Source organism: Leuresthes tenuis, unplaced genomic scaffold, assembly GCF_036924035.1.
Source record: "Leuresthes tenuis unplaced genomic scaffold, fLeuTen1.0.hap1 SCAF_12, whole genome shotgun sequence".
Lineage (NCBI taxonomy): Eukaryota > Metazoa > Chordata > Actinopteri > Atheriniformes > Atherinopsidae > Leuresthes > Leuresthes tenuis.
In genome coordinates this window covers 8,046,067-8,058,214 of record NW_027325366.1, presented here as the reverse complement: position 1 = coordinate 8,058,214, position 12,148 = coordinate 8,046,067, and the positions used below count along the sequence as shown (strand labels likewise).

Genomic DNA, 12,148 nt, shown 5'->3' with positions numbered 1-12,148 from the left:
CTGAAAGTACTGCATTTAACTTAAGAATTACAAGTAGCGGCATCATTAACAATATATCACTTCTCATTTGCACAGCATCAGCAATCTCTGAACGATACCTTGGCATGCCATCCCGAGATGACAGCAGATATCAGGTGTGTTTCAGCTTCCTTACACCTTTCGGTCTTTGAAAGGAAAACTCACAAACTCACATCTACAGTTCATCTCCTGTGGTGACTGAATGTTGCCCCTCGCAAAGTCAAAGGTGTCAGTTACCAGAGGGATTCAGGGCGCAGATGCAGGGTCGTGTGGTTTCAAGAGGGTTTTATCTAATTAAACAAACACAGCAGATCACGGCACTGCAGGGCGATCTCCCGGCAGCGCAAAAGAAACGGGCTATAAAAATCCTAAGCACTCTCCTCCGTAACTAAGGTGGAGAAGGAGCGCGGCTATGAAAATTAACAAACATAAAATCTCTCCGAACTGGGAGGAAAACAGAAATGCTATGAAACTTAACAAAGCAAAGACTCTCTCTCGAAATGAGGCGGAATAAAACAAAGGCACACTCTTTAAAACAGAGGCTCTATGAAACTTTAGCGATAACTGAAAGCTCTCCTTTAACGGAGGCGACTATGAATAGTAACAACGAAAAATCGCTCCTTGAAAACGGAGGAAAAACAAAGCTATGAAACTTACCGTCACAATAAATAAACTAAGGCTATGGACAACAATAAATTACAAAGCAAGATGCACTACAGGAGAGTCGCTCACTGCAGGCTCGTGGAATCATGGGACAAGACAAGTGGCTGGTAATGAAGCTCAAAAGGAGACAACATACTGGCGACGAGACAAGGGAAACGCAGACTATTTGAACACATGAGGGACCAAGGGGAACAGGTGGAAACACTTGGAAATCAGGGAAGACAATGAGACGCATGACACGGGAGGAAGGGCAAGATACCTGAAACGAGAGGAGAAGGCCAGTGAATTTTCAAAGTAAAACAGGAAATGACGAGACAAGGCATGGAATGGAAAATAACCACAACCAAACAACAAATCTGGGCCAAACAAGTGACTCACAGCTTCTGCTTTACTGAATTTTTAATGTCATATTTGAAGCATAGACATTAACAACAGCTGTAAAATTATTTAATTTGAATCGGTCTGTCTTTGTGTGTCTGGAATGCAAGAGATAATTTACCACAATGCCATTAATTCTACTTTTTTGTAGCATCTTTCAATGCCAGTTAGCACATATTTGAGTTTATAATTGACTTTTCTTATTTCCTTGCAGTTTTCCAGTTTGCTGCAGAATGTTCAAGCTTTTAGGGAACAGGCACTTATGTTGGTACATGGCACAGCAGATGGTAAGATAAGTGAATTATAGGTAAAGTAAAAATAGTCTATTTGTGTTGCATCACTACTGACCATAAAAACATGCAATCCTAGAATGTAAAATGGCAAAAGGTTTTCAATGAAAATGTTACGGGTCTCGTGCAAAGCGAGACCACATTAACAAAAATAATTGTATCTGTAAAACAAAGGTAGTCTTAGAGCAAGAAGCATATGAATACTCATGTCTTTCTCCAGATTGTCTCTATTCAATTGCTTCAACACATAAACAATTTACATCCAGTGCATTTTCTTGTCCTGTTTACAATATAGCTATAAAAGTTTAAATAAGGTCAATTTACAGAAACAAGCATCTGTAATTACAGTAATTGTTATTACTGCTTAACACACTTTCAAATTACTTACAAACTTGACATTATAGACTACATATGGGACATTTTAATATCTCATTGACTTCAATGGACATAGTGCAAAATTCAGGATTACGTACCTTTATAAAAGTGAACTTATTCAGATATGGACATTGCACTTTGAATGTATATTAATTAGCTTAACGTGAACATGGCAATTTAAATTACTGTTTCTGTATAGAAATAGAAATGGAAAAATACTTTATTCATCCCCCAGTGGTAGAAATTCAAAATTTGTCAAATAGCTCAAAATTTTTTAAAAAAAAAGTATTTACAATGATTGTATATTATAATAATAATAATAATAAATTAATACATACATAAATAAATAAATTTGAGAAAAACATGTCAGCAGTCACTGTTAAAAAGCTTTATGGCTGTATGGGGCAAAGGATCTCCTGTATCTTTTCAGTCCGGCAGTGCAATGAGATGAGTTTCTCACTGCATATACTGAACATATATTATACATACATATATTATATTGTGGGTTCATTAAACATATGTAAAGTCACATCAGGAGTCATAAAAATAATTTGAAACCAATATACAAAGTGCAAAAACCTAATAATGTGAAAGAAAATACATTTAGCATGAGCTGGCGAACTCCTGCGATAACCATGCAAACTCGGCTTTCCTGTCAATACTTACTGTGACTCAGGAAGCTTTTCCAAAACTGAAGCCAAAGTTACACAAATCATCACAAAATTACTGTCCGTCACTTACAGCAGTAATATAAAGGTTCTCATTTATGGCCATTTATGGCCATTTTAACCAAGTAATGACCTGTAAAATAAAGGTTAAGTCTTAGAGCAAGAAGCACATATCTTTCTCCAGATTGTGTCTAAAGGGGGGCAGGAAGTCCTTCCGTGACCGTGATAGGCAACCAAGGGTTCCACCATTTCTCTTCTTTACTCACTAACATTCACACAGGACTACATCTCATATATAGATAATCCATCCATTTTCTATACCGTCAATCCGTTAATCGGGTAGCGGGTGGGCTGGAGCCTATCCCAGCAGTCATCGGGCGAAAGGCGGGGTAGTCCAGTCCATCACAGGGCCACATAGAGACAAACGAGACAAAGAACTATGCACGCTCACACTCACTCCTATGGACAATTTGGAGTCACCAATTAACCTGACATGCATGTTTTTGGATGGTGGGAGGAAGCCGGAGTACCCGGAGAGAACCCACACATACACGGGGAGAACATGCAAACTCCACATAGAAAGGCCCCAGGCAGGGATCGAACCTGGAACCCTCTTGCTGTGAGGTGACGGTGCTAACCACCACACCACCGTGCAGCCTACTGTAAGATAATAATTGTATTAATTCCCAAAGTATGTTTATAGACACTAAGTGCTTATAGAATAAGGTTCAGTCTATTACTCAATACAATAATAATACCAAATGTGGTTGCACCACAGAAACAAAATTATTTTTATTCATTTTATTGTTTTTCATTGAAAACCTTATCTAACGGGTTATCTTAATTAATGCTGAGATTTCATGAGGCAAACATTACCTAGAAAATCATGTCAGATTTGTTGAAATATTTCCATCCTTCAAGAATCTGATTGTTGCCTCTTTCTTTTTGATAATGATTCAGGTCAATCTTGCTGACATGTTTATTTCTTTCTTCCTAGCAAATGTCCACTTTCAACATACTGCTGAGCTTGTCAAGAACCTTGTTAAAGTTGGAGCAAACTACTCGATGCAGGTGTGTCATGCACAGACAAGTATTTGCATTTTGAAAAATGATGCAAAGTACATTTTGTATAACATTGCTGCTGCATGAAAAAAAATGTAAATAATGAATGTAAAAATACACAAAAATGGCCAAATGTGTTTAATCAGGTATTGCAAAAAAAAAGTGCTGCACGATAACAGTAAGGTTCATATAATGTGCAGTCAAACACGATACATTTTGATTGCTCGATTAGTGATATCATTGGCAAAGAAAAACTCCCCAAAATTTTATAGATCAGGCGTAGGGTGACCACATGTCCTGCTTTCTGCGGGACAGTCACGCATTTTCATTATTTTTCACACGTCCCACAAATTGAGACGTTGTCCCGCATTGTTATTGACAAACTCCAGTTTTGAAATGTGTGTCTTATAATCTGGCATTCATAAAATGGCTGTTTGGAGGAAGCAGTGTGGGCTGTCATCAGGGGGCAGGGCGGTCTGTTTGATCATGTTAATCAAACGGGAACACGGACACAGGTTAAGGGTGCGTCCACCTACAAAAAACAATGCAAACCAGAACAGCACAGGCATGCAGCGCGAGAAATGGTTGGATAGGGAGGAAAGCATCACTCGTACAACTAAGAAAAAAAATGCAGCTACAACAAAGACTGGGAAACTATCTTAATTATACTCAGTCAGGTGTGTTAACTTGAGAGGAGATGTGAAATAGTATGAAAGCTCCATGCTTACTTTTGTGAGAGAACTTGGGAAAGTTGTATTTAAATAGGATATTTTTACATTTTTATTTGCAGTCTGTTATGTGCTACTGAATCAACCAGATAGCAAAGCATAGTAATGTTATAAGCTAAGGGCCAGAATAGAGAGTTTTATTTATTTTTTAGTCATTTTAGACTACCTGCATTGGTATCCCACATTGTCCCACACAAACATAGTTTTTTGCCCACATCTGGTGAATTGGAATCTGGTCACCCTAATCAGGCTCACACTTCAATTATGCCATTATCTGTGGACAAATAATTATTACGTGGATAATTTTTTGTTCATACTTTTTATGTTGTAAGGGTTAACTGCAATGGTTGAGTGGTGACTGGGCTCAAAAATTACTGACAGAGGAGGTGAATTAAGGTTTATTGATGCTTGGGGAAAAACACTGGAAGGAATACTGGGACTGACTGCTGACTATGTCAGTCCTCCCAGGGAGACACAGGAGCAGGATGGCTGCAGGTGGCAGGTGAGGGGGTCTGAGTTCTTGATGCAAAAGTTCTCTATCCAGACAGATAATTCAGTCTGGTGGAGAACACAGGACTCCAAATCCACACTATAGAGAAAACACAAGTTTAGGGAGTAAGGAAGATAAAATCTAGGGCTGGTCCAAGGGTTCCAGAAAAAACCCAAGTGTACAATCCAAAAGTATTTATCCAAAGGCAAAAATCCAGGAAGTAGGCAAAAGGTCAATACAGGGCAGACAGTTTAAAAAAAACTTACAGGGTCAAAAACAGGTCCAAGGTCCAATAACGCTAGGTAAACAAGAAAACAGCGGTCAGGGCTGGAGAGTGGACTTTAATGAAGTTGGCACATTCTGGCAAGAGATAAGAGATGTATCCCTGCATAAGAATGGGAGAGGACAGGTGAGAATTAACAGCATTGATTACCTGAAGGGAGGTGAGGTAAGTTCAGACAGAGAGGAGATGAACCAAATAAGGTTGGCACAGGACGCTAGCTGGAGACCATGACATTAACATTAACATGGACACTAAAAAAACAAGCACTGATTTGTTTTATATGTCTTAAAACATTTAAACAGGATGAAATGTTTGATGTTTGATGAAATGTGAGAGGTAGATATGCTAGCAATCTGTGAAAAAGTATAGCAGGAATATAATAACTTTTTTTTCTCACAATGTTATAAAATTATTTTCATTTCGTAGAAAAAGAGCACTATGGAGACATATTGTTTCTGCAAGTTATTTTTGCTTTTCTGCTGCTCCTAATGAAGCAGCTAACATGACAGCATGTAGACCTACAGCTGCCTCATAAAAAGATGATGTGACGGTGGACCTTTACAGCACAGTTCCAGGATCAGACCAGGAGCAAATGAGAGAGGGAGCTGTCTATGATTACCATTTAGGAATTCAGCACTGTCAGAAAATTCCATTGAGCTGTTAAACAGTCCTTTACTCTTCTCAGGTCTCCAACAAAAATGTTGTCTGTCACAGTCTCAGTTTATTTTACTGTTAATACTTTGTCTTTTACTATTGAAACCTTGTTTTTATCCCTCGAAAGCTCATCACAACACTTTACCCCGTGCTTTGTATGTTCAGAAACTGCATAACAGTTTTGCCCAAAACTAAATATTCAGAATAAGTACATAGATTGTTACATTTTCCAATTGATGCAATCATCTAAAAGGTTATCTTAACACCACCCTTCACAGGTTGCTCACCTTTGTTGTTCACACTCATGCTTCTTGGAAAATTAAATCTTTTTTTTTTTTTTTTATTAAATCTGTTGCACATCCAAGTCTTTTTTACAAAGTTAGGAACTTTCTTAATTTTGCAAAAAAAAAAAAAAAGGACCTAAATGTTAACTGCATTACAGCATAATTTTTGGTCACACAGGGCAGTTGAAGTGGGCAGAGATCAAACCAATGACAAATTATCACTATTTAAGTTAGTAAAGGTGACTTATTGGTAAAAGCAAACAATCAACAGATATACAGGAACATTACCAGTGTGTATAAAGGAGAATTTATGTAAAATATTTTGCTCATTTTTTTAGCTCGTTTACCTTTACCACCACTTAAAAGGTTTTGCTTTTCAGGTGGTAATGGCTTAGCTATGTCAAACTTTTGTCCGTCTGCTATGTGAGTTTTTAGAGCAATTTGCTGAAAAAGGATGTCTACTGCTTCTTCTGCTGGCGGCAAGACACTGACAATGAACCAAAATGTTAAAGTTGTTTTATGTTAAAATAATGAGTTGAAAGATAAAAATGCTCAAAAGAGCTGAGATCAACAGCCCAAATTTTATAAGCAGAATGATGTGAGGGATTCTCTACACCCTTTAGATCTACCCAGATGAGGGCCACTTCCTGTCTCTGCAGAGTTGCCAGCACCTCTATACTACACTGGCCAGCTTCTATAGAGAGTGTCTGAAGGAGGAGTTTCTACCGCTGCCTGATGAGGATGAGGAAGAGGAGGAGTGAGCAAGAGGCTCTGAGGTTCAGACCTTGAAGAATTTTACTAAAATTTATCAAGGTCTTTTGCATTTGGACCAAGTGTTAATCCAGATCTGGGGATGGAGCTGCTAATGCTCTTAAAGTTTATGAGAGTGTATGTGTTTATGTGTATGAGCACGTGACTGTATGTATGTGTAAATGTGTTGAAAAGAAAACTGAAGAACGCAACAGCGACACTTGCATTGCATAAGCCAGAGCTCCCCTCAAGCATAAGGTCATAATACTTTGGGATGCTCAGTTTCTGGGTAAAGCACATAGAAGACTGATCCCATCATTTGTAGGCTCTCTGGACTGCAGTCATCCACACTTTTCCAAGTGCATGGTCCCAACCCACCTTTTGACCTCACTCATTTTTGTCATGTTAGTCCCCTTTGTGGTAGCACTTGGGAAGACAGATGTTACACAGATGTAACATTTTGATCTTACATTTTCTTTGGTTGTTGTATCTTTGCACATGTAAGTAATTCACCACAACCCAAGTTGATCTTGAGAAAGTGCAATTTCCAGCTGAAACCCACCACCATTTCCCAATGTAAATGTAAACAAGCTTTAGAAGATGCACAGGATTATTATAGCCTTGACTAGACATGTACAATGCCTTATGCGTTTAACATACTGTAATATTTGTTGGCAGCAATATTCGTTCATTAGCTCTGTCAAGTTAACCTATGTCCACTCAGACCCTCCAGAGGCAGCACTGCAATCAGTTTAGAAACCCTTATAATATTTAATCTGAATGGCTCAGAATAAATTAGTTCAAGATTAAGATTATTGATACTGGCAATATAGTAATTTCAGTCTGGGGTCCATCTTAATATCTGATGGTGTTCTGGTGTTCTCTTAAATTAATTGTTGAACTCTAAGAAGTTGTGAGATCCTTTTATAGTCAATCTCTGCCAGATTGAGGACACCTTTCTTCTGTTCTCTGAACAATGATTCAACAAAACACGAGTTTTACAGTGTCAGTAAAGTCTTTGCATGTCTATGACACTGACCGAGTCAAGTGTTATCCTATTTTGTACAATAAAATACAGCAGAGTGTGTATATAAATATATTTTTAAGATGTGTGATCTCATAGAAAGTTTAGTCTATGGGAATGGATTTATTTTACCTGGATTTCGTTTTAATTTTTCTCTTTTCTTTTGCTCCGTAAGCTTTTGATTTTCCTCGTAAAATAGATTTTGTAATGTTTGTTCTTTTCTGAGTTTTAAAGGGAAGGGATGGGGTCAAGGTTTTGGAGTTATTGTGATTGTCTTCGAGTGATGATTAGAAATGAATAAATGAAATATTGAAAAACTGTGTTAGGGTTTGTGGTTTTTGTTTTTCATGTCTTGGGTTTAGGGGATTTTGCTTCTATTCTATTTTCTTGTTTACTCACTCATTTTTATTAGGGTTTTTATAGTCTGTATCATCTAGTTGACAGGTTATATCCATGTTTGCTTTTGTCATTTACCTGGGTCAGTAGTCTTGTCTTGGTTTAGTCATGCTAGTTTCTTGTTTCACATTCTCACTTATAGCTCTCTCAGTTTCCATGTTCTAGTCATCAAATCCACATTGTCACCTGTGTTCAAGCTTCTCAGCTGCATCCATTCACAACTCTCTTCCCCCAGAAACTCAGATCTTTTCTTTTCTGTTGTTTCATCACTGGTTTGGGTGTCATGTTCATGTACATTTTGTTTTGATTTCTGGTTTGACCATCCCCTTCGTTATAGTTTTAAATAAACCAAGTTTAGTTCTTCAACAACTTCCTGCTCTCTGTGTACTGCATTGTACTGTACTACAATGTTTCACTTTGGAAATCTAATTCAAGAATTAAGGCTGACAACTACCATCTGGGAAAATCTACTTGTAAAGAGTGTTTTAAAATGGATGTTTAGTAAGGTACGGTGAATGCTGCAGCATGTCTGCACTGGAGATATGCAGCCGTGAGGGTTTGCCTCAACTGAGAAATATCCCAGTGTGGGTGGGTGTGGCTTTAGAGATGGGGAGGAGGGAAAAGAAATAAATTTGTGCTGCAAGTTCCTTGGTTGTTTAAAAGAAGAAGTGATCAGAAAGATAATGAAAAGCCTTACTGTTTTAATCTGCAAACGTTTTAGTTTCGGGGTAGCTGCTGCTGCTGGCATGGCACACCAGACAGTTGAAGTTGCAGCACCGTCCGGCCGAGTGAGGCACCTGGGAAAAAGGTATCAGCCTCTGACATTTCCAAATCATACTTACCTGGCAGGAGAGACACCATGATCAAGAAGGTGGTTCACTCAAGGCGAGGCTCAGTCATTGCACACCAACTGTACTGACCCTTGCGAATTCCCCAAATGTGGGAATCTCGACTACATCATTTCTGGTAGTGGGGGACTACGTTCGCGCTTTCCCCTGATTTGGTTGTTTAACATGTATATTTCTCGTCTACATTACCCTTTTTTTTACCTTATGTCGCTGTTTTAACAACACCTTGCCATCTTTAAAATGGCTGTTTAGTAAGGTATGCTGAATGCTGCAGCATGTCTATACAACAGATATGCAGCTGCGCAGTTGTCAGGTGAGGTCATACAGTGCAGTCACCCCAGGCAGGTGGGCATTGCCTTAGCGATGGGGAGGAACAAGATGATAGAAGATGACATGTGACCACTGAAGTGGATGTTTAGCAAGGTTTGCCAAATGCTGCAGCATGTCCGCACTGGAGATATGCAGCCACGCAGCCGTGAGGGTTTGCCTCAACTGAGAAATTTCCCAGTGTGGGTGGGTGTGGCTTTAGAGATGGGGAGGAGGGAAAAAAAATACATTTGTGCTGCAAGTTCCTTGGTTGTTTAAAAGAAGAAGTGATCAGAAAGATAATGAAAAGCCTTACTGTTTTAATCTGCAAACGTTTTAGTTTCGGGGTAGCTGCTGCTGCTGGCATGGCACACCAGACAGTTGAAGTTGCAGCACCGTCCGGCCGAGTGAGGCACCTGGGAAAAAGGTATCAGCCTCTGACATTTCCAAATCATACTTACCTGGCAGGAGAGACACCGTGATCAAGAATGTGGTTCACTCAATGCGAAGCTCAGTCATTGCACAACAACTGTACTGACCCTTGCGAATTCCCCAAATGTGGGAATCTCGACTACATAATTTCTGGTAGTGGGGGACTACGTTCGCGTTTCCCCTGATTTGGTTGTTTAACATGTATATTTCTCGTCTACATTACCCTTTTTTTGACCTTGTGTCGCTGTTTTAACAACACCTTGCCATCTTTAAAATGGCTGTTTAGTAAGGTATGCTGAATGCTGCAGCATGTCTATACAACAGATATGCAGCTGCGCAGTTGTCAGGTGAGGTCATACAGTGCAGTCACCCCAGGCAGGTGGGCATTACCTTAGCGATGGGGAGGAACAAAATGATAGAAGATGACATGTGACCACTGAAGTGGATGTTTAGCAAGGTTTGCCAAATGCTGCAGCATGTCCGCACTGGAGATATGCAGCCACGCAGCCGTGAGGGTTTGCCTCAACTGAGAAATTTCCCAGTGTGGGTGGGTGTGGCTTTAGAGATGGGGAGGAGGGAAAAGATATAAATTTGTGCTGCAAGTTCCTTGGTTGTTTAAAAGAAGAAGTGATCAGAAAGATAATGAAAAGCCTTACTGTTTTAATCTGCAAACGTTTTAGTTTCGGGGTAGCTGCTGCTGCTGGCATGGCACACCAGACAGTTGAAGTTGCAGCACCGTCCGGCCGAGTGAGGCACCTGGGAAAAAGGTATCAGCCTCTGACATTTCCAAATCATACTTACCTGGCAGGAGAGATACCGTGATCAAGAAGGTGGTTCACTCAAGGCGAGGCTCAGGCATTGCACACCGACTGTACTGACCCTTGCAAATTCCCCAAATGTGGGAGTCTCGACTGCGTAATTTCTGGTAGTGGGGTACTGCGTTCGCGCTTTCCCCTGATTTGGTTGTTTAACATGTATATTTCTCGTCTACATTACCCTTTTTTTGACCTTGTGTCACTGTTTTAACAACACCTTGCCATCTTTAACCCTCTAAGCGCCATGGTGGACTTAAGTCGACAAGATGGCGCCTTGAATAAAACGGCCCATTGTGGCAAAAATAACGTCATATTTTGTTCCTACTCTCCACTTCTGGTTGGCAGACATGTCACACTTCACCTTTGACGCAAAAAAACGTCATCCTTCAATGTAATTTTTTTGAGCTACAGCAAGTTGAATCAGTACGAGTTCTTCACCGAGTGAGTACGTCACTGAGCTACAGCAGCAGAGCGATTTAGTCAGCAATAGCGAGTATTTTTTTCCAATAATCGCACAATGTCCACTAAAAAGTTTACCTGCAAAGAAGCGCTGGGTCTTCTATTTGATAATCCTTATTCTGAAGGGGAAAATCTACCTTCAGAAGATGACGGTCAGCTGTTAACTAGTCCCGTCGCTAGTGGCGACACATTCCCGCTCCGCGTCCCTGCCTCACCAGCAGTCGGACAAAGTGTTTCCCTACGCCAAACACCAACTTCAGATCCTTTGCCCAGCAATGTTGGTGGTGAGGAAAATGTTTCACGGGTCGAAGTTTGCATCGAGGAGTTAGCAGGGATGGTAGTACTGGAGGGAACTAGGCTGGGAGTAATGTGCGTGTTCTGTTTTTCCATCGAGCTCGCCAAGTGAACGCTGTGCTTTCTGACACGGTGCCTTCACAAAGTGTCCGCGACAGTAGCTTGACAAATCTGATGGACATGTCAGACGTGGTCGAAGGGTCAGTGGGAGAACTGTGGGAAAACGTTGCGGCGCAGTTCATGCAGCCGCAACCATGCTGTCTGTTCACTAACCGGAGAGCGTGTTGGTGCACTTGGTGGAGACATGACAGGAGCGCATTTAGAGGCAGACGCGCTGTCACACAGCGCAGAGCCAAGTCAGCCAACATGCGTCTCACTAAGCCAGGTTATGGACATGCAGGGTTTGAGTATTTGACTGATGAGGTGGGGTACAAAAATTGGATAAAGCCATTTGATGAAACAGTTGAATATCAGGGGGACAGAGAACTATCCAATGCTGATTCGGCCCTAGATTTTGTGTCACTTTTTCTCAATGATGATTTCTGGAATTTATTGACTGTAGAAACAAATCATTATGCCCATTTTAGCCTCCCATGAAATCAAGCCACATTCAAGATTTCACCAGTGGTCTGATGTAACTGTCAGTGAAATCGAAAACGCATCAGGACAAAACACACTACCAGTGGGTACAGATGAATAAATACACCCGTGTGTGTTGATGATTATAATTCATTCATGGGGTGCATTGACACTGCAGATCAAATAATGAAGACCTAACTCTTTCCCCACAGATCAAGAAAGTGATTGAACAGAATTTTCAGTGCTATTCTTAGCATAAGTATGGTGAATGCTCACATAATTTACTGAAGCTGTATTCCAGCTTCTCACAAGTCTCTGAAGGTCCTTGTGCAAGACGTGGTAACTGGTCTAC

The 12,148-nt window shown here is 40.3% G+C and overlaps 1 protein-coding gene and 3 non-coding genes across 4 annotated transcripts in view; all 4 read left to right on the top strand.

Annotated features, from left to right (window-relative positions):
- Positions 1–8,390, top strand: part of LOC140319006 (inactive dipeptidyl peptidase 10-like) — a 189,896-nt gene extending 181,506 nt beyond the window's left edge. The window contains exons 23-26 of the mRNA XM_072396517.1: positions 76–134; positions 1,274–1,346; positions 3,390–3,463; positions 6,517–8,390. Of these exons, the coding sequence (XP_072252618.1) occupies positions 76–134; positions 1,274–1,346; positions 3,390–3,463; positions 6,517–6,654 (344 nt within the window). The 3' untranslated portion in view covers positions 6,655–8,390. The remainder of the gene's footprint in view (positions 1–75; positions 135–1,273; positions 1,347–3,389; positions 3,464–6,516) is intronic.
- A 507-nt stretch (positions 8,391–8,897) lies between these two features.
- LOC140266177 (U1 spliceosomal RNA) lies at positions 8,898–9,061 on the top strand. Its single transcript, XR_011906830.1, has one exon. It is a non-coding gene; the product is annotated as a U1 spliceosomal RNA (small nuclear RNA).
- A 609-nt stretch (positions 9,062–9,670) lies between these two features.
- Positions 9,671–9,833, top strand: LOC140266178 (U1 spliceosomal RNA). The gene has a single exon (XR_011906831.1). It is a non-coding gene; the product is annotated as a U1 spliceosomal RNA (small nuclear RNA).
- Positions 9,834–10,442: 609 nt separating this feature from the next.
- On the top strand, positions 10,443–10,606 carry LOC140266170 (U1 spliceosomal RNA). The gene has a single exon (XR_011906824.1). It is a non-coding gene; the product is annotated as a U1 spliceosomal RNA (small nuclear RNA).
- Positions 10,607–12,148: the final 1,542 nt, after the last annotated feature.